The sequence below is a fragment of the Cebidichthys violaceus genome, unplaced genomic scaffold (assembly GCF_023349555.1).
Source record: "Cebidichthys violaceus isolate CVI_PGR_0920_01 unplaced genomic scaffold, fCebVio1.0.p SCAF_1, whole genome shotgun sequence".
Taxonomy (NCBI): Eukaryota; Metazoa; Chordata; class Actinopteri; order Perciformes; family Stichaeidae; genus Cebidichthys; species Cebidichthys violaceus.
This window is the reverse complement of record NW_027176262.1, coordinates 19197169-19220117: the sequence shown is the minus strand read 5'-3', so window position 1 is coordinate 19220117 and position 22949 is coordinate 19197169. Positions and strand designations below refer to the sequence as shown.

General features: G+C 43.5%; 1 protein-coding gene across 1 annotated transcript; it reads right to left on the bottom strand.

The window, feature by feature from the left end:
• Positions 1 to 9: 9 nt before the first annotated feature.
• Positions 10 to 21822, bottom strand: bcl9l (bcl9 like). The gene is made up of 9 exons (XM_068713914.1): positions 21508 to 21822; positions 8952 to 9025; positions 7795 to 8192; positions 5933 to 6055; positions 5381 to 5558; positions 5118 to 5202; positions 2360 to 4784; positions 2012 to 2266; positions 10 to 1726 (listed from the first exon to the last, which is right to left on the bottom strand). Exons 3-9 carry the CDS (start codon positions 8111 to 8113, stop codon positions 528 to 530), a joined length of 4584 nt encoding a protein of 1527 aa, XP_068570015.1. The 5' UTR covers positions 8114 to 8192; positions 8952 to 9025; positions 21508 to 21822; the 3' UTR covers positions 10 to 527.
• Positions 21823 to 22949: the final 1127 nt, after the last annotated feature.

Genomic DNA, 22949 nt, shown 5'->3' with positions numbered 1-22949 from the left:
ACCACCGTAGAGATCAGTATTATTCTATTTTTAGACTTCTATTAAAACACTGTTATACAGAACAACTGCAAACAATCACAAATTGCATCTTATATACAGCAGGTATATATTATATATATATGTCAATATATATAATTCCTTTGCACAACAGTTTGGTAGTTGGAGAAAGAAAAAAAAAAAAATCAATGATATTAAAACAAATAGAAATTTGAGGCACTCCTCTCCTGACTGCCACTCTGTTCCCACAACAACTACACAGATCTTTGTAATATACATATTTTACAGTATTTTAGAAAATGGCTTCAAATATGTTATTGAATTGTGTTACAGTGCTTTTAAATATTCAATTTTCAATCAGTTGTAATCCATAACTTGAAGCATCACTGATTTATTGTTTTTACAGTTCCTCTTTTCAAATAACTGCGAGAATAACATTAATGAAAAAATTTGGACACAATGGTAAGGTAACCTAGAGGACACTTTTTTTCTTTTTTTTCTTTTGTTTTTAAAAGTTTATGTTAGCTGGATCAGAATGGCATATGGGCCATACCTCCGGGTCCATAGCCAATGGTACTGTCCAGAGACATTCCTCGTTGTCTGAGAGACTGGGGGCCCATCATACCAGCCTGTGGGTGGGAAGGGGCCATCATTGGACCCTGAGGGGACATGAGAGGACCCTGGGGGCCAAAGGGATCCCCTGGAATTGACATGCTTCGCTGCTTAGCCTGCATCATCATAATGTTTTGCTGTGCCATCAGATTGTGTGAGTGCTGCTGGGAGGACATCATGCCAGGGTATGGATTGGAAGGATGGTGGAGAAGGCTGTTCGCCATCATGGCTTGCTGTTGCTGTAGCTGCTGCTGGGGCGCCATGCCTGTCCTTCCCATCATATGTCCAGGGGGGCACATGGGGCCCATGCCCCCACCAGAAACCATGCCCCTAGAGCCCCCTTGAGGAATGCCCATGTTTTGGCGTATTCCAACATGTGAGGGGTGAGGAGCCAGCTGCTGTTCAGCCATCATATTCTGTAGGTTTGCTAAGTGGGGGTTGGATGAGGGGCCGCTGCTGTGTGGAGGACCAGAAGAAGACAACTGTTTGAGGAGCTGCTGTGGAGTAGGTTGCTGGGATAGTGGCCCCTGATGCTGATTCTGATGTGGCTCACTTTTGGGGAAATACTGGAGAGTGCTACTGGGCTTATCAGAAGGAATGATGCGGGAGAGATCAAACTCCGGGATACCCGAGTGAGTGGGTCGTATAACTTCACTTAGATCCGGGCCATCCCCCATGGACAAAGAGGCAAATGAGTCTGAGGGATGAGAGGGGCGCTGGTGAGGATGACCTTTTCTAAGCAGACTAAGGTGTAACTGCTGTGGTGGTAGAATATCCTCATTAGACTGGGAGAAATTATGCGACATTCCTCCAATAGGTGAGTGCATGGGCCCATGAGGTGGTGGCTGGATACGAGGAAAGCCTGCCATCTGGTTCTGAGATATAGGTGAAACATTGCAGGGCCCCATTCCGTCAGGTGCACCTCCTCCCATCATGGCAGAATTCATGGCAGGCATGCCCATTTGGTTTGGGGAAGAAAGCACAGGTCCTGATGAGTCATGTGGCAGGTGTTGCTGACCTTGGCTTACAATGCCCATGGGGCTTTGTGGATCACTGTGGGGACCAATGGAGCCCTGGGAGACCAGTATCTGGGAGGTCTGGGGGTTCCCCATGTTTCCTGGTGATAAAGCAAGGCAAGCATGTGAAAAAAATCACACCATTAACATTTGAAAAAAGATTTCCCTTTTTGTCAACCCATTATACTTATGAAATATTAATTGGAGGCCTATTCATATTTTCAAGCAGCTCTACTATAACATGAGGGTTTTGGCTGAGAGGTTTATATAATAAAAACATCAAAGAAGTAAGAATGAACTTTATTATTCTACTGCTTCCTTTCTACACACAGCCAAGCTGTATAAGGTGTTCTCGGTCTATATCACAATGTGTCCTTGTTTCATACCTCCAATGCTGACACCGGATAGAAGAGGTCGATCTGGCAGCATCTCATCATCGGAAGTGGCAATTGTTTTGATTGCATCATGGTAGAGGGGAGTAGAACTGGGCATGGCATACTTGGACATCTGAGACATGATGAGTGATAAAGGATTCGGGGTTGGATGGTTATCAGGAGAGGAAGTGAATGGCATACTAGGATTCATAGAGCCAGGCTGGCTAATGGGTGTAGAGTTGGAACTCCTGGGTGGAAGTGATTGGCCTGCAAAGAACATTAAAATAATTGATTAATATCATAGCAATACAAGTAACAGCAGTAATGATGATCCAGCATCAACTTGAATTTGAAGTGTACCTGTCTCAGTGGAACTACTTCCTCCATTGCCCACTACCTTCCCACTGGTTGGACCACCTGGACTTGGAAGAGCTGTTTTAGGAGACGCCCAACCTGGAGAACCCACAGCCATGGCAGGGGACTTGAGTTGTCCAGGAGAGGCAGACGGAGAGTGCAACCCAAGGTTGGAAGACCCCATTATCTGGGGAGACTTCATGGAAGAAGAGGAAGGAGTCCCAGCACCAGACGCAGGGGGATGAGTGGGGTGATGCCCTGCAGAGGATATCTGTGGGGGTGACTTCAGTCCTGGAGCAGAGGGGGAAGGTAGAAGTGGAGATGGCTCTCTGTTGAGGGATGGAGATTTGAGCTGATGAGGACGAGGCACTGAAGGAGAGCTCCTGGGGTTAATATTGATTGATAGGTCAGAGGGGTGCCGAGGTCCGAGGTCTACTCCCCTGAGGACTCCACTCATCGGCATATGACTAAGCCGTGATGTACCTCCCATTTGATTATGACCTTGCTGGTCAGGCCCAAACATCTCAGGGCCAGGTTGCTGAAGAAAAGGCCCTTCCACCTGTCCTCCAGAGAAGGGACCATGATTGGGAAACTGAAAGGGGCCATCAGGTCCTGGAATCATTCCCTTATTTACTCCTCTTCCATTATGTGAAGCCCTGATTCGTGAAATATCTCCAGGGCTAAACATCTCACCTAAAGTTCCCCCTCCAGCAGGACCTCCTCTGAGCTTCTGAGATAGCATCATCTGCTGTTGTTGTTGTTGCTGAACATTCATCTGTGGGTTCATGTTCATTGTGAGGCTGCTCCCCAGAGGAGAATCCACAAGGTCTCTCATCTGAGGACCCCCTCCAGGAGAGCCCATAATCTCCCGTGAACCAGGAAAGTCCATGGGATCACCTCGAGCGGAGGGTGGACCACGGCCCATTCCCAAATTGTGAAAGTCTGGGACCCCGGGATTGTCCATCATTCTTGAGCCCAGGTTGCCCTGTTGCTGCTGTTTAGCTAATCTGTCAAGTTCAAATCTGGAAAGCCCCTGCATCTGCTGCCGTTTCTCCATGAGGCGAAACATTTCCTCATGTGTTAACAGATGTTCTGGGTCACCTTGCAAGTGCTGAGGAGGTCCACCAGGGTAGCAGCCATGAAATGGACCCCCACCGCCTATATTGTTGGGCATATCATCAAGCCAAATCATCCCTGGCCTGGTGGGCCTTTGGGGTCCTAGACCCTCGACTGATAAAACTCCCCCTTTACCACCAGGAAAACCGCCTCCCCCAGGTGGCCCTCTCTGCATCTGTCCCAGGAACCTTGGTCCACGGGGTCCCTCTTGGTGCATGTCTATCATTCGTGCATTTCCACCCATTCCTCCTCCCATCATATTGCCAGGACCCCACTGCTGGTCTCCAGGCTTGCTGTGGTACGGAGGAGGGGGTCCTCTCATCATCATAGGACCTCCTTGCATGCCAATCTCTGTCATCATTCTTAAGTGCTGTGGATGTGAGGGGGGTTGTATTTCCTGTTGCCGTCGCTTCTCTTGGTAGTATTCTTCTTGAAGCTTCCTCCACGCCACTTGCTCTGGGGTCAGCCCATCTGGTCCAAGTAAGTGACCCATGTCGAGCCCAGGTGAAGACAGCTGGTGATGGGGATGTTGTGGTAGGTTATGGTGAGAGTCCATGTGAGGGCTGTCAAGTGCAGGTCCAGCAAGGGACTGTGTTTGAGAAATGATGGACTGGAGGGGTTCTTCATATTTCTTCATCCCTCCCATCGAAGCCAAGGCTGTCGACAGCATATTACCACTACTGCAATTTCCGGAGCTATTTGTACCATTGTCACGGTCCTCGAGAATACCGCTCCTATCAGTGTTGTTGTTACTATTTAGGTTGGAGGAGTTATTACTAGCATTGTTGTTCGTGGCTCCTGTGTCTCCAGGGCCCCCACCTGCCCCACTGCGCAGAAGCAGCCTCTCTATGTCTCTCAGTGTCTGCAAAGAGCGCTCCCTGTGTTCCAGCTGCTCTTTGGAAAGACCATCCATGTTCCCCGGGCCACTCCTCTGGCCTGGATCACCCTGGAGGTGTGCAGAAAGGATGGAGGGACTTCCCGAGGGAGAAACGGTGGCAACAGGAAGAGACATACCCCCTGCACCCTCGCCATCTCCAGCTCCAGGGACTGGGCCTGCAGGTGTGGCCGTGCTCCCTCCCTCTGACCTATGGGCGACGATGCTGTTATTGCTGGAGGCTCCGCCAGGTCTGGTCTGAGAGGATTCATTATCGGAGTGTCCTGCTGATGACGGTGTCCCTGCAGGATGCAGTGGGCCTCCAGCACCTGCAGAGGCTGGTCGTGGAGTTCCACATTGTGATTTAGGGGTGCCTGTGGGTGGAGAGCTGCTGGAGTTTATCTTTTCAGATAGGTTAGGAAGCTTGCCTGATGAGTGGCCCTGTGGCAGACAGAAGATGGAAAAAAAATACAATTACACAATGCAAATTGTTATTATTTCTAGTAGTAATAACTGCAGTTCTTATATTGCCTATTTGTTGTTCTGCCAAAACATCATATAGTGCACTTTCTCAGTATGAGCATTTACAGCAGTCATAACTGCTGATGAAAACAGGAACAAAGATGTATCTGAGACGTAAATAGTTAAACAAATTAACCCCCTCGCATACTTTGCATCTGTGGTCTTTACTCTGGAAAAACACTTGTACTCCCATGTTGTTTAACACAAATGTGACATCTTGTTTAATTTGACGCCGAGTTGTGGATGTCTGACCTGCTCCAACTTGGGGCGTGAAACATTTTGCTGGTGAAACAGAAGGATGGAATCGGTCTGTCCTTTCATTACTGCCTCTGCAGCACTGTCAAACAAATGGAGCAATCATACAACAGTTACACAATTCAGTGTTGAACTGGAGATTGAATCATAATAGCAAAAAACAAAACAAATAGGTTGGTTGATGAGATAAAGACAATCCAAACATCTCCACTTCTGATGTGAACAATCACCTGCATGACAGGCCTAAAAATAGTTCTCACCTGTTAGCTAGGCCGGTTGTGAAAACATACACCACTTGCTGTGAAGGCTGAGGAGGCTGCTCTGTCTTTAGCCCTGGTCCCACTCCACATCCCATTACAGGAGCCGCGGGTTCAGACACGGGTCCTGCAGACAGGCGATCAGAGAGCCCTTGAATAGGACCTGCCAGCCCACGCTCTTCTGTGAAAAAGCAGCAGCACAGAGGTTTAATTTGGCTACATTTGTAACCTGGTTTATAATTGCAATACCAATACATCCTTTTGGCTACAACATCTAAACACTAGATGGAGCTAAAACACATGTAAAGTCATATCAGTGGCGAGGAGCAGTACGGCACTCCAAGCTCCAATCCTCTTCCTTTCAGTGTGTGCAGGACCTGAAAACAGCTATGGATAATTAACGGCGGTTGTTTTCAGAGAAAATAAAATTGAGAGGGGGTAGGGGATTTCTACATGTAATGCATACAGCCTTCAAAGTTACGGTCACAATGACACTATTGTTAGTGAGGACTGGAACTGGCAATGGGTTTCCCCCTCTGTGGAGATAGGACTCACGGTGGGTTGCAGTGTGCGGCTTGTCTTCATCCTCCTCGGTGTCAGGTCCAGAGCACCATTCATCTCCACTGTATGGCTGTTTCTTCTCCAGAACACAGCGCCGCTTACTGCGCATAACACCCTCTGAAGGATAATACACACATACACACATCAACTGTTGGACTACTGTCTGCTCTAATACATCTTGCATTACTTGCTGGAAGTTATAGGATCAGTCTACAGCTGCGTTGAGAAATGTAACAAATCAGTTTAAATCTGAAAAGGATGTCAAATGGCAGAATCACTTTAAACTGAAGCTCTTTTTTTCCCTGCGAAAAATGTGAACATTTGTAAATATCGAAATAGCCCAAAGTGACTACATATATTTTCTTAAATTAACTAAAATAAAAAATAGGTAAAAAAAACAAAAAAAAAACTGTAATTATTTGCAGTTATGCTCATCTCTGTATTGATTTAATTTGTTTGTGAAACAATATGCCATGGATGCTAATCACATCTGCAAATGCAATGTTTTGAGAAGCATGAGCTGAAGCTTCTCACATGGTGGAATTATGATTTTGTGGATGCACAAGCTGCTGCGCACCAGTGAGCACAAACAGCTGCAAGAAGCATGTAAGTAGCAGCTTTAGCATTTCCACAAGGCAACTCGCAATAGAAGAGGCAGAACAACTTCTGACAGCAAACACAATGGTGAGTTTAAACTCTAAATGGTGACAGGTTCTTTGCTCAATATCTTACTGACTTTGTGGCTGAAAACTACTTTCCAGTAAACATATCAGATGAGCTTGGGTAACCACAGACTTAAAAGACGCGTGAATGTACAGTAAGTAAACAAGGAAGGATGTGTGCAGTGACAATACAGAGAAAAGGACAGAAGAGGGAGGGCTGAGACCTTCACACAGACGGGCAGTATGACAGAGCCGACTTGTTTTTGTTGCCAGCATTTAGTGGTTTATCTTAACCAGTAACATAAAAAGAAACTTAACTGTGTTCACACCTTTTGTGAGTGTTTTCAGGTTTGGCGGCAGAGTGATTTGAAGTAAGAATGTGGGAGGCTTGGGTTTTAATTGAATGTACTTCTACAAGCAGAAATTAGATCACAAAAAGACAGAAAGAGTGTGAGTGTGAGTGTGAGTGTGAGTGTGAGTGTGTGTGTGGAGGCCAAATGGAGCCAGAAGAGATTTCCCTATCTCTCATTCTCTCCCTCTTTCGGCCTCCGTCGGTCTATATTTTGGAGCCACGCCTCTCCTTCTGAGTGTGCGTGTGTATGTGTGTTTAAAGAGGTTTAAGTCATGTACAGGAAGCCCAGATGAGTTTCAGAAAATCACATCGTCATCCGCAGTCACGTGAACACACAGGCGCGTTAATAACAACCAACCAAGCTCTGTACCGAACCACACAAACACAAATACCAAGACACTCACAACAAAAAGAACTTTAACTCTTCCCACCCAATCACCGTCCCTGATTCAATAACAACCTCTTTATGCTTAGTAAGTTTTTGCTACCTCACGACCCGTCTCTTCCTCTGAGCACTACAGAAAGCCCAGATGCCTTCTCATCTGAGACACGTCACTGCAGCGCGCGCATGGCACAAACTATCAAAAGCCAGGGGGAAATTCTGATGCTTCACTGAAAGGTCAGGGCATTTCAGATCGAGAGAAAACAAGTTCTTCTGTCCTCTCAGTCCTTACATTCACTTCCTGCTGTGGAGGAGGTGAATGCACATAATCTGGTATTTCGGGTAAAGATTTGGCTGATAGGAAGGTGAAGGAAGTGAACTTCAGCATACTTAGAACAGAGAGACACTGTCTATACGTCCCAGACGCTGACACAGTTTAGTCTGTGCGTGAACGCCTTACCTCCTTTGGCGTCCGTCTCTGGAGGAGCGGCATTTTTTGATTCACCAGAGTCGATGGAGACGCTCCGCTCCCGCTTGGATTTGGTTTTCTGCATCCCTCCGACGCTGCTCACCGGTTGGCTGACAGCCTTCAGCCCAGGGTTGCCGGGGGAAATCTGGTTAGTTTTGACTCCATGGCTCCCGGCACCGACGCCCTTTGGACCCAGGTGGCCAGCAGCTCCTTGCTGCTGCTGAGCCTGTTGGTTTACACTGGGTATTTGGGATCGGCTGTCACCGGTGACCTGCTTGCCATGATTGGCCAGTTTATTGTCTGGGTGCATTTGATTGGCTGGTGATTGAGGTGGAGGTCTGGTGTGGAGAAAAGCTGTTTGTCAGTGGAGCTCACATTGCCAACTGCCACTGATGGAGAAAAGAAAAATCATGAGCATCAGTATCTCAGAATAAAATTCTGTATCGGAATCCCTACAGTTCAAAGACAAATTCACATCATTTCTCTAAAAGGTCTAATCTGGGAGAAATAAAGTGCTGAAGGAAGCATGAGTTTGGATTTTGGAAATTCCAATTCCCTCGTCTGAAAGTCAGGGTTTTTGTTTAGAGGGCTGAATAAGGTCTGTGGTTATCACAGGCGTTAACGTTTTGTTCTACGGTATGAAATACATCAGTAAATACTATACTTGTGAATTTTGAAGATTTTACATGTCTTACAAAAGGCGTGTTTTTCACAAGTTGCTGAATGAGACTACAAAATGTCTTCTCGCCGACTAGTTCGCCTTGACAGCCTTGTTGTTTATACTCGCACTCATGCGACTGATTTATTTTGTTTATAGCCTAACACTTTTTTACTTCTGGCGATTGCTACAAAAATCCTGAAAGTGGTCTTCATTTGTGAAGATTATCTTGCTGAACAAAACGTGTAAATATCATAAACTTGTGTTTACCACGGAGCATATTTTGTGAAATAATCCAAAATCCAACAGAATGGAATCCCATTGGATTTTTTGTCAAGGGAACTAAAGCGATGCTAACTTCCGGGGTTGGGGTACAAAAATAGGTCATCCCTGCAGCACTCTACACAAACCTTACATTGTGCCTATACTGACAACACACTCTGGAACCGGGTTAGGTCTTTAGAGTTAACTCTTCAGCCTGTTCACTCACCTCATCTCAACCCGACGCTCAACTGATACATTGCCATGTTGCTCTCCAGGACGCTTCACTGACCACACATGGACCTGGGGGACAACAAGAGGGTAATATCATCAGTGGAGCCAGATAGCAACCTTTACAGTCAGCGCTATCTGTCAGTGTGTGTCCTCAGCCTGTGGCTCAACATCAACTTCATGAGCGCAGACAGAAAAGAGAGAGAAGAAGCCAAAAGATTGATAAGAGCGCAAGGCCAGAGAGACCCTGTGAGGTAACTGTTCCTTTAAGGGAAAGAGAGCAAAGACTGAGTTTGAGCTGGGGGAGGGACCTGCAGCCCAGAAGCAGCTCAGCAGTGGTTTAAGTCCCTCCCCCTACCAAACACTTTGCAAACCACAAAAACTCCACCACACATTCCACAACACTGTCTGTAGCAATACCTGTTTCTCCATTCCTCACTCAGAGACACTCTCTCAGTTTTCACACTTTGAGTGTAAGCAAAAACACACAAAAAATGAAACCTGCTTATTACAGATTTTAGTTGGAGGCCTATTTAGACACACCACCAAACCTCATGGGTTCATCAGCGTTACCCGCGTTTGTTTTTAATCTATTTTAGTGTGACCTGGGAGCCCAGATGACGCCGCCTCAGCTCTAAGATATCTAATTCTAGCTTTACTGGTAATGTCAGTGACTAAAAACAGCCTTAAAACGGAGGAGGATTCAAGCACAACATTAAGAACGGAGGACACTTCCGAGCACATGACGCTTCGCTCTGGGTTCAAGTCCATAGCTGCAAGCTGTCGCCCTCTTGACACCGCCACCTGCCGGTGTCCATGCCCCCAAGCTTCTGATTTTAACCTTTGCCACTGGACTGTGCTTCTCAGTGAGTCCAAGAATCTGTGTTCAGTCTACAAACTATTTTTTCTTGCCATATAGCCAACAAAAGCCGCCTGTGCACAGAGCATTAAAAAACACTTCTTCGGTATCTGCAGGTCTCAACAAGACCTGCACACCTGTTGTTGGTGAACAATAGTTGGTCAAAACAGTCCTCACAGCCTGTTCGAAAACATCCAGCTGAGATATGTGTCTGACATAATGCAATCTCGTGTAAACATTTCCACTGGTTTCCATTTTTGGCCGATGACACAATCCCACCTTCGCACACGACACGGTATAGTCGCTCAGGTCAGCTGTCCCGCTCTTACAGAGCCATGTGTACCACTCGCTCACCTTGTCGGGTAATGGTAAACACAGCGCTGTAATTAGTCATTAACCAATACCCGCTCATGTCGGCACAGAAAATGGGCCTTGTTCGTCGGCTGAGGAGTTCGTCACTCATTAACTCTAACGGGGACAGTCAGACGTCGCTCCTGTTGACAAAGTGTGACTCACTCGCTTTAGCGCAACACAAAGTGGAGGCAGACTAATCATATGGTAAGTCGCTGACCTTCGAGTGGACAGTTGAGAAAAGATAGGCCTATCTAAAGTGAATACCGGGCTCAGTAGACGTCAAGGAGAGTTACCCAGTCATTTCAGCTGTGGTTGATATGATCAACCGGGGCCGGTAAATACATACGTAGAGTAAAAGAACTTTGAAGCAAATAAATAAGCAAAATAAGTCTTTGAAGGCTCTAGTGAATCTTGCATCTCATCCAACATTTTGTAAACCTGTAGTAAGGCCTCGCACTACCATTATCCCCACTCCTTGGCATGGGAATGGAGCCTATATTTAAGTAATCAGGAACATTACAGTGACTTTAGAACAGCTAAAGCCTTTCTCAGACTGGATGACTTTTTACTTGAGAGGGTTTAAAGTGGGTTTTTTTTAGGTTCTGTGAAGTGGTATTACACCAGAGAATGAAAAGGATTGCAACTATTTAAACCACTCGGCCCTTAATGAATAATATAATATGTAATCAATGTTGTTCCTTGACCTTCTGGGGGAGCAGCTAGACAAGGTGCTGGCGTGACTAGCAATTCTTGGTGAGCACATTAATGTTTAACTGAACTATTATGTAGTCACAGGTCTCAAACAAAGCAGGTTTCCCTATTCAAGCCAAGGAATTCTTCTATTTGGAAGACTCTCAAGACCCACTTTGTGTTGCAACATCTGGAGAGAAGTGCTTCAGAGCATTGCAGACAAGCGAAAACAATTAAAATCACATTGTCTTATGCAAGTTTATTTTAGATTACACCTGTAAACGAGTATGAATAATCAACTCGAGTGAACAAATTAAGTAATCTGAGGGTACGTTATTCATATGAGGCCTTTTTAATCCCCAAAAACTCATTGTCACATCTTGATCGCGCACACACACACACACACACACACACACACACACACACACACACACGAGAAGTTGTTAGGCAACTTCTCAAAACAACAGTGATGACATGTGTCATGGTAGAGTGTGAATTGCTTGTTACCAGTGTGTGTGGAACGATCACGGGGATGATTTTGAATACTCCGTCAGCTGTTCATATTTGCTTTACTTACTATATGCGTCTGTCTGTGGCCAGAGGTTTCCCCTTGATAGCGTCACAGGTATGCAAGATGCAGCCAGGAAAGGTAATAGGTGTGTAGTTAAGATCAAAATGATGGCTGAGTACGCGAGGTAGGAAAGGAGCCATCGGCTCCACCGCTTCACGCCTCTGGCCCAATTTGTTTTACGCTTTGACGCGTTTATTTTTTTTGTCTTTTGATCATCAAAAAAAGCCAAATTATATCCATTTGATTCAATGCTGTAAGACTGAAAAAACAATGCCAAGGGGTTCAATAGTTTTTATAGGTTCTGTACAGTATATTGAACAGCAGTACAGACACAAGCAACATCTGACTTGCATGTTCAGCTCTCATTTTTTTCTTGTAGAAAAGGTGTTGTCTAAAATCGAACACACCTGGAGAACCAGCGCCAAACTTAATTGGTGTAATCTGCATTCATTACATTCTGACCTCAACGCACGAACTGAACAAGACATTTAACACCCAACACCTTAATTATGGGGACATTTGAGTAACACATTACTCAAATCAACACGGCTGCTATGCAATTAATCTGCAATATTAAACAAGGTTATGAAATAAATGGTAATGTCCCTTGAAGGAGGTGTTCTCTCTTTTCCCAGTCACAGTTTCTGTCAAAGCCGGTCTGAACGTTCATTCTCAGTCCAGCTTCTGTGTTCATGTTGATAAGGTTGCAGAACTCCATCTGGCCTCACATACTGTAACTGCAGGTCTTTTTTAAGAAAGTCCGCTGCTCTGTTTGAGTTGGTAAAAATATTCAAGTTTAAACTATGTGCAAATACTATTTCATCATGAAGCTCATAGATGGATAAATTAACATCCCAAACCCATAAAATCTTGCACATTGCCCGTGTTCTGTTTTTTAGGGTAGCAAATTGTATGCACAGCTTTCATTTCAAATACATCAATGAATCTCAGTACAAAAGTGCATTAAACCCACGAAGATGACGAGACAACTTTCACTGCATTATACAGAGGAATGTGTGCGCTCCACAGCCAAACCAACGCTAAACAGTTAAAGCTGAAAGAATGCCCCGTGTAGCATCAGTACAAATACTGTCTCAAGTGGATGAAGACAAATGGAATGAAAGGAATGACGGAAAGAAATAATAAAGTCAGTTGAAGGCGTTACTCCACTGAAACATAGCTTGCTGCTAACAAGATCCTGTCCAGATTACCCACAATGACCTGTAACTTCAGCTCCTACTGCTGAAAAGCTTGATGGTATACTTTTGATCAAATTTATATAAATAAAAATATCTATATTTAAGGGCATAAATGAGTACAGTACTTTAAGGGGTGAAAATGATATTTCCGTGCAGGCAATTAAAACATACTAACCTTGGTAACTACCTCTGTAAAGCCAAATTATCCGGATAACTTAAAAAAAATCCAGTGTTTCACTCTGCTCAGTCATCTGGGAATGTCAACAAATAAGTCTGTTTGAGCGAATATTCAAATAAAATGTAAACTCAGTGGACTGATACCGACTCACTGGAATAGTCTCTCGTTTGAATTGCCTCAATTCAAATATCTCTAAGTGCTCTGAAAACTACACTCTTAGCTAAAACTAAAGCAGTCTCATTAAATCCTACCTTCAAGAAGGTTATAATATTCAGGTCTTTGTTGAACTTGGGTGGTGAACTTAGTTGCCGTTGAATTATGTTGCCTCATACTGAGGTGTTTCTAATATTTAGTCTCTCCTTAGTATAAACACCTCTCTTAAGAGGCAGATAAAGGACACTGATGACGAGAACCTCCTGAACACTTGGTTTCAAATAGTATATTGTACTAATAAATAGTAAAACCCATCTATAACCTTCAAATGGTCATGACCAAATATGCAGCAAACACTGTTTGGGTTAAAAACATATTCACTGGTTATGAAACTGACTCAATGTAATACTGATGCCATCAGCGAAAAGATTCTATATAATGTGAGTTATTCATAATGCCCGTCAATGGGTCCGATTCCCCGAAATGTCAGACGAAGCTATTGAAGGCACGCAGGTTCATCACAGACTCCTTCAGGTCAGAGTCCTTCAGGTCAGAGTCCAGCGGGATGTGCACAAGTTTACCAAAATGTATCCGGTCAAGATAATCCAGTCCAACCGACACCTGTTGGTTATGTGTGCCCATGACACCAGGAGCCAGCAGAGAAACTGAAAACTAAAATATGAGGGCTGGCGTTGTCATGTTCATGCCCTGATGTCCACTGTTCTTTAGAGCATGTGAGATACTTATTAAGCCTTCAACGAAACATGCTGCTCCTGTTAAAAGCAGAGTTCAGCTGGGAATAGGTTTCTGCAAAGGTGAGCCGTTATCCAATCAACAAATGTGTTGGGGCATAACAGTTCTCCATTTCCTTTTCCTCATTTGACATTTTCACAACCTGTTTGGGAAACAAATTCAATTTAAAAGTGGGACGTTGTCCAGATGCATCCAAACAAATTAGGGAAATAATTCAATGAGATTTAAAATCCGCAGCACATGGTCCCTACGTCTAAAGCAAAGTCATTTTGGGACCATGATGATTAGCACATAACACACACACAAAGCAGGCACGCAAACACAAAGCCCTGTGCATTACTTCAACGTCAATGGAAACCGACATTACTGTTCTCAGTTAGGACACAGTGTTTGATGAATGAGTTAAATTAATTGTAGAGAAAGTATGAAAAACACTAATGTTCTATTCATTTTTCTTCAGCTGATCATACAGGAATGTTCATGGATGATTTGATTTCCAGGTTTCAGTGGGAATCCCAGGACAACGATACAGCCGCCATAGTACAGGTGAGAATTTATGTGTGTGTGTGTGTGTGTGTGTGTGTGTGTGTGTGTGTGTGTGTGTGTGTGTGTGTGTGTGTGTGCCTACGGTAAGAGGCTGAGCTCCTATTTAGTCCCAGTGGGTCACATAGTGCCCTGTATTTTTAGAGCGAGCTGGTATTAATAGACCCAGTGAGCCCTGAGAAGTCGGGGCCAACGGTGAGAACAAAATACGAAGCCAAGTCCAAAACACAGATGCCACAGGGCCGCTCTGTGGATTGACACCAGTAAACACCGAGGCCAAAGTGTTTAACAGTACTGATGAATGAATAATGTGTATTGACGCAAGAGCGCACGCAGCTGCACAGAGATGCACAGTTGAAACTTTTTTTGACAACAGCGAGTTAACAAACTGCATTTGCGCATGGCGCCAGTCAGACTGCCTAAGAGAAGGAAAATAAGTCAAATGTGCTCTTTAACTCAGGACAAGGCCACGGCTAACACAACATGTATGACTGTTAACAAAATAAATCCTCCGTGAAGGACTGTTATTAAGTTAAAATGTGTCCTTGCAGGGTCTACCAAGTTCATCTTCAGCTTGTATCAGATATTAATGTGATCTAAGGCAGACATTTTATCAGCGTCGCCAAATACATTTGCTGAATTTCTTCCATCGTCCTTTATTTAACATTTATACCTGCAGTAGACCTTAGGGCCACATCTGGGAGCCTGAATGTTTGTATCGTTCTGAAAATGATGGCCGACTAATAACATTGAAAGGTGAATTATTTTTGCTTAACTGATGAGAGGGAAAAAAACCTGTTACCTTTGACTAAATGTATTTATTTGGTCTGATTAGTATGTATGTTTTCAATAACAAAATCATAAATGAGGTTATGATTTATAAAACGTATATTTCTTTGAAATGGCTGATTTAATATTCAAGATTCTTTTCTCACGATTTATAGATAAGGCCTTTTGTGATTGGGTCGCAGTGATTTGCCATTTTGTGTTGGAGGTCCTATTCCAAAGTTTGAGAGCATGAAAGTCCTCTGGTAGTGAGAGTCATCAGCTGGAAATGATATTATTGAACAATTGAGCACCGAAACATAAAAACGATGCTAAAACAATGTTGGGAGTACAGTGAGAATATTGCAGTCATTTCTCCATATAGAGCTAGTTGACCACATGACTGAAAAGAGACAAACAGAACTAAGTATATCAAAAATATTCTCAGTTAATCAAATTCTTTCATTAACACTTGGTATTGATCCCCTAAGTGTTTTCTAGTCTTCACTGCAATTTTCACCACCTGAAGTCCCTGATTCTGAGTTACGCTTTCTAAAAGAAACATAGGAAACAAAGCTACAAACAGCCTGTTGTTGGTCGAGTTTCATTTAGATTAGACCTGTGAATCCTTAACTTAGTGAGAATTGTCTGAATATAGAAAAAAAATCGGATAATACATTTGAAATATCACAACTGGTCTTCCTCTGATGTGAAATCTATAGTGAACTGGCTGAATAAAAATTGCTGCACTTCATTTATGAGAGAAAACCGTTGAAATGATTCTGTCTGCTGCCATTGGGCTGTAAGAGTTGAACTGATTTGCACACCATGCGACTTCAGAAAAATCAACAAGGGTGATGACAGGGGAGCTCGGCTAGGTTTAAAGATGTTGAATCAGCCATCAAGCCCCTGCCAACTTGCACTCATGGAAAACCAACTGCAGTAGGTGTGAATGTTTCTTGCACAGAGGCAGTAAATTCAAAACTCTGAACTTTTAAGTAGAGAGAAGATGATATTTGTATGCCGTCAGCGAGCGAGGAAAGGACACAACTGGAGCGTGTTCAAAAGTCTTGCAGGAGGAAAAAAACAGTACACTGCATGTTTGGCATTTTTGGTCAGAGCACCGAAGTGAGTGTTAAAAGGTGGGGAAACCCCGATCATGGATTATTGACCACATTCAGCCCTATAGCCATATCTATTTACTACTTTTTATAGTCCTTGACATAACCTTTTTCTTCCCCTTCTCTTCCCTCCCCGCTTGCCTTCAATCACACGCTTGTTCTCTTCTCCCAACATGCACTTTGTTTTTCTGCAGCCTGGTGTTGCAGGAATGCATAAGAGTACACGCAGCACAAGAGGTTACTGCAGGTCAGCATCCATTTAAATAAACACCAAAGAACGAGAAGGATTCCGTTTGTTAAACCTTTGATAAAAAAGGGAGTTTTTACTTTTGGGAGATTTTTTTTTTTGTTGTTTACTTTTTATTTATTTATTTTTTTCCATTGCTTTTGGGAGATTTTAATCCACAAACTCTGTTCAGTCTGTGATCTGTATCGCTGCCTTCTCTGCACTCCCAAGTCTCAGCCTAGTCATAGGTTCTAAACTGCAGTGCATTGTGGGACAGTGCACAGGTGACAAAAAAATAAAAAAAATCAGCACACTAGGGGGGTTGTGGCAGGTTGCTGTGGCAACAAAACATGTCACGAGGCTGAGTAAATATAGGCTAACCAGGAGGCGATGTGCAGAGAGAAGGGCCTGCAACAGGGGAAAGGCCACAGAGGAGGACAAAAAAAGGAAAAGTGAGACATTTGTGAAGATCTCAAAGCAGAGCAGTCGTTTGATGTAGCAGGCCAGTGATGACAAAGGAGATGACCTAAGATCTACCTTCCTTTTTACACCAAGAGGAAACATAACATAAAAAAGTTACACCGAGGACAAGAAATGTTTAGCTAAAATATGAACCGATTCGGTGAAAGTCAACACTGATTTATGTGCTACTATCAGGGTGGATATTGCATGCATTTGTAAACTGTGTGTTCAGGACTGGCTGAACTGGGATAGGGGTGGAAATGTGGGCAATTCACACACAATGTATTGGCTATTCCACACAAATGTTGATAAAGACCTCTTCAACAGGATTGAAATGAAGCAGTAAGAAGACTGCAGGCACCTAGTCTATGGTTTTGCCTGAGCTCGGGGGACAGGGAAGTTCTGGGCTCATTCTGTACAGAGGGTCATGGGTTGTATCCTTTCCAACACATTCTGGGAAAAAAGCCAACTAGAGCAAGGAAAAAAAGAGCAAACTGCAGCTTCAGAACAGATAGAAGGCAAGCATTACGGCACAGAAGCAGTACGCTGATGGACAGAAGCCACTCAGTGTTGAACTGAACACGCCTACCAGTCTGTTCAAGAGAGGATGCTCAATCTCATACAGGGTATCGGTTTGTCCCTCAGGCCAAAGATCATCATCATTAAAAACGTGTGTGAGAATCACCCAATGTGTGAGTTTGTCGAGAATGTTTTTATACATCCGACATACATACATGCATAAACCAAGTACTACACCTTGTTTCCCTGGGCAGCAGTGGGGTTTGTACACAGCATCTTCTTCCCACAATAACACTGAATAAACCTTAACAGTGACCAAAACGTTAGCCTAAACATAACCTGGCCTTAAATAAAATAACTTACCCTGGCATTAAACAAATTGGGGGACAGAAGGACTACAATTAGTCAGTTAGCTGTGTCTACCAATGACATGGCCCGTAGTGCGAGTCATTACTGTAGATAAAGTGGTGGAGGTAGAAAAAGAAAGGTCAGTCCTGAGCTGAAGCAATGACGCCAGTCGAGAAAAACTTAAAGATGGAGAAGAGATGAAAGAAAACCACAGAAAGAGGAAAATTCACCTGGATAATTATTGAAATGGATATAAACAAGGGGGGAAATTACCTGCAAAGTGTTTGCACACGTTTGCCCTTTGCTGGCTGATTTACAGTATGTACTCTAACAGGCACTTTGTAAAGTAACCAGCCAGAAGTCTTTTGTCGGGTTAAATAGTAAGAGTGTTTTCAGAAACAGATGCAGCATCTGGATGTGCTGCACAATCCCAGTTGGGAGATGGCTTGACCACTCTAAAGCAACTTTGAGCTGATCAGTCTGAGCATGTGCAATAAATGCATTAAAAGCATCATGCTCTCACAGAATCCTCCAAATGGTTTTCCAAATGGTGATGAAAATCCACATGATATTATGGTATAGTGATGTATATACTGAAGTTATGGGAGCAAAGTATTTTGACATCTACAGGATTCAACAATAAGGCCCGCTAGCCCAGGGCAAGTAAAATGCCACGTTGGGCTAGTAAATCTCACGACTCAAATCGGGCAAGTGGTAATAGAGAATTAAACACATTGGTTTTTGATGATGAATGTACCTATATATTGTATTGTTGTTTTTTTTAATACTTGTTAAAAAACTAAAAAGTAACGTTGCTGTATGAGGCCCTTTGAAATGCAATGTGACGTGCAGTCGCAGCGAGCATGAGATTCTCTACTTCCTCAACAAGACTTGTGTTTATTATCTCAAACGTGAACAAAAAGTGACACTCTCAGTTCCCACATAATTCGGACACAGACATAGCAGATATAGCTTAATATTGTTAAAAGGCTTTGAGCACTGGTTAGATCTGATCAGAGCTGAGGCCTCATGGCAACGGGGAAAGTGGGCTTGTTGGTCAACAAGCCTGTAATCACACCTACTGTGGGTTTTGTATGTGGAAAATTTTATGCTGATGCATTTTCCTGTTTGAGTCATCCAGCTGAACTCGGACAAGTTTCAAACTTGTAAACAAAAAGTCTCACAGACCCACAAGAATCTAATGTATTGGCTATTGGGGCAATTTGGCAGTATGACGAGAGTCAAAACAAATCAAGATTCCTCTCCTAGTAACCATGTAGGATACACTTGGTTCTGCTTTTTAGTAAATCGTACACTTTGTTGTGTTACACGTCAGCTTTGAACACATGAAGAAATAACTTATAATCCTCATCCACCGAGACTCAATTTGTCACACAAAGCTTTCCAAGCACAAGTAAGTGCTGACAAACAGAGGTGAACATCTGTCCTCTCGCACCCATGAGACTGTGTACAGTATCTGAGGGTTAAGCACCACAGTTTGCTTGTAAAGGGACCGAGACCTGCATGCTCATAAGGTCACAGTGTGGTTATTTGGTACACACCTGAGTTCAAGTGGCATTGTTCTCACCCGGCCGAACAAACTCGCGTTAAAAGAGCCTGAATACAACGCCTTGTGTGACTAAATATATTAATGCCGTTTGAAAGGTTGATGACCAGCAGCAGTGTGGACAGAGTGCTCTTGTCCACAAAGACTGCATGTAAAAAATATGCAAAAGATAAGCTCAGAGAAAAAAGGCACAGAACCACAGCAGACACTGGGACATTAATGTGAACAATAATGTCATGACAAACACTTGGTCTAAATGCTTTCTATTCAGGGATTAGACCAGGGCCGCTGCCTTATTTTTTTAACTAGGCCTACAGAGTCCAGAGCTTTAAGTGTCTTCTGTCGTGTGGAAACAATCTCAATATCACATTATTCTTTCATAGCTCACCTTAGCAGTGCTCCCTGTAACTCACCCCAAAGTTCTCAGATCACCTAACCAGATAAAAAACACTTTGTCAGCAGCGAACCAAATCGGTCTCTGCTTGCACAGGAGCAGTCTGCAGGGACATGCAGTCGCTGTCACATGCTTGTTCATTTCACATCAACTCTGGACAAAAGAAAAGAGGCAGGAAATAGACTTTTCATTCACACCCAGAATATGTCAATCAATACACGCAGGCTTGCATTTCACTCTGCTGTACAATTATAGACACATTAGCCTTCTTGTTGTTACAGGAAGACTTGTTCATCGTCACCTGTTCGTCATGTTTGTTATCCAAGAAGAATCTACCAAAGTGCACACAGTTGCTGGAAAAAGTTTGTGAGCACTGGATGGACTAAAAACTAGATTTGGTTTATTAAGCCTTGTCATCCTAAAGTGTCCATCATTATCCACGACAGACTAATTTACAGGGATCCCCCTAAAGATAAAACTCATACAAAAACAAAAGCACAAAATAAAACTTGCACTAAGGCCTACAGGTGGACTGTCCTTTAATAAAAAAAAGAAAGATGCTCTGAGATATCTCACTTCCAGTGGAAAGCAAGAGCTACAGTGTACTGTAGCCTTGAAAGACAATTCGGATCAAGTTGCAAACTCTGTTAGATGCTATATATAGCTCACCAGGATATTGTAGATACACAAACAGCATGAAGCTCCTGCGTGCACGACACACACACACACACACACACACACACACACACACACACACTTACAAGGAAAGGCTGTGTAGCTAAAGAGAAAAGCTGTAGTATCTCTCTTTGTGAACAGGTTCAAGTGCACCATTATCACACCATATTCAACAGGCTGAACCGAGCAGGGTCATGGGTTGTCATAAGATAGCAAGAAAGAGACAGGGAAACGGTGAGAGAGAGACAGACACACTTCACAGTCTGTTTGACAGCATTTAGGTACCGTATATAATTATAATAGCTACAATTCTAATTCTGGGAAAGGGGTATTATCACATTTACATTTTGACAATTAACTTTAACCAACATACCGTGTTTGTTGTCAGGTAACGTTATAAACTTAGCTTGACGTCCAGCTGCACAGTGTGCTTGTCTGAGTGGAACTGAAACGCAGCGGGGCAGGAAATGCCTATTAAAATAACATATATATATATTCAAATTGCATGTACATAATGTATCTATCGTTAAATTAAAGCTAACGTTGACCATGGCAACAGTAAAGAGGCGGATAGTGTTAAGCAGCGCCAGTATTAACAGCATATGTTCTGCCCACGCTGAGTCCGTGTTGAAGTGACAGGTAACGTTTTGGTTACGCAGTCTGTCACCTTACTGAACACGGTGTAGCTGCTTAGCTCAAAACCATTCAAATGTTGCTTTGGCTGCGTCTGTCAGATTAGCTTTCCTAACGAGCTCATATTAATAATTTACACATTATTGGATTTACATGTTCATATCGGCCCGTCAAAACATAATGTTGAGCAAGCACCGCATTCTCGCTCGGAGAATTTAAGGACACATGCCCCTGGTGTGAACCCCGACGCTCATGAGTGGAGACTTGCTGCGCCAGCCAGGTCCACGGGCTAACTTAGCATGCTAATTCACGTCTTCGCTAGGCTACTTGCTTGTAAACTGACGTCGCCGTAGCACACATCTGCAAGCGAACCAATGCTAGCTAACGGGATTTGAACTTTGTTACAGGCTTGCTAGCGACCCGAAGACTTCATAAAAGGAAGGGAAAGTTACACGGGCAGACGCGTTACGAGGACAGCTCCGAAATAGGCAAACAGCTAGCATGCTTCGGCAGTGACAGTGTTTTGAAACGCTGTGTACTCTACCTGGTGCGTGAGATCACAAGAGGCCGATGTCAGGACTGACGGCCAGTCGACATTCCCCGGAGTGGCCGCCGCCACCGCTTGCTCCGTCCGCCGTACCACTGCGCAAGATGGTCCCGATCTCGTCGTTTGATAAGAAAGGAGCTGATGCCGTTTGACGGGAGGTTCAGATGGTGATAAATAACACGGCGTGTCTAGGTTGAAGTTTCGGTTGAAATCAAGGGACGCGTCACCTTGCAGCGGTTCATGACTCCCACTATTCAAGATGTAGAAGGGCAGGACGTTGCATTTCTCTGCGAGTCCATATCACTCCCAGCCGCTGACAATAATTAGTGTGGCCACACGGGCATCCGTATGTCACTGTAATGATATGTCATACCGGACATCTGTGCTGGCTGAGAGTCCGATTTTTATTGGGGTTATAAGAATGGAAATGTAAAGGAAATTACTTCAAAATAAATATAAATACATATATATATATTCATATTTATAGCATCATATTTTCAGAAGATTGTGATGTCAACACCCACATATTACATTGTCGTTCAGATTTAAAAGGCACTGTAGGCGCCATAATCAATCAAAAAATAATAATCAAAAAGGTGTCTTATTTCCAGATAATCAGATGCAGCAAATCAATCACCTTCTCCATCTCAGACCACATTTCTGATGGACACCATCTTGCAGTAGAATTCAAATTGGTAGAAGTAGTCTATATCAGAAACACTGTAAACTGAGCTTCAGGTTTGGGGAATCCATTATAAAGTTACTCAGAGTGAAGACCCAGTTGTTGCACTGTTAAACCTGCTCTTTTTTCAGTTGATTACTCCCTCTGGTGGTTTGGGTAGCAGAAGTAGGCTTGGCAGCATATACTTACAAGTGAATTTGGGATAAAAGGCCTTATATAGCAAATACACTGTCTGTGTTTTTAAATTGAGATGTTAGAAATGTTTCATGCAATTTGGAAAAGCTGACAGAGCACATGCGTTTTACTGCAGTAGTTTATACCATTAAGAACACTTATGGGGTACATCTAGGAGCAGCAGTAGTGCTGGCTACCACTTAGCCCCACCAAAGTAATTGTCATAGTCATGGGAACATAAGACATTGTTCTGGTGGAGGGCAAATAAAAAAAAAATCCGACCAGATGTTGCAAGTATTTGCTCCTGCAACAGTTGATTCTCTAACCTCTAGGATGTAGCTTTCTAGACCACCCACAATGACGTTTTTTCTTTTTTTGCTGAAAGGATGAATAAGAAACCCTGATTGTTTTTATGAGACAACCAGTTGTAAATCATGGAGGAGGGAGCTGCAATAATTTATACTGAGAGGGAGAGAACTAAAACACAAGTCTGCAGTGGATACTGGTCAGAATGGAGCTGTGAACATATCACAAACCACAGAGGTGACTTGCTGAGGCTTCCTGACCTGCAGAAATGGTGCGA

Coding starts and splice junctions, on each gene's coding strand:
- bcl9l (XM_068713914.1), bottom strand. CDS start 8,113: ATGCACCCAGACAATAAACTGGCCAATCATGGCAAGCAGGTCACCGGT. Junction 5,559..5,932: donor GCCGCACACTGCAACCCACC/GTGAGTCCTATC, acceptor GCTTTTTCACAG/AAGAGCGTGGGCTGGCAGGT. Junction 2,267..2,359: donor AAGTAGTTCCACTGAGACAG/GTACACTTCAAA, acceptor TGTTCTTTGCAG/GCCAATCACTTCCACCCAGG.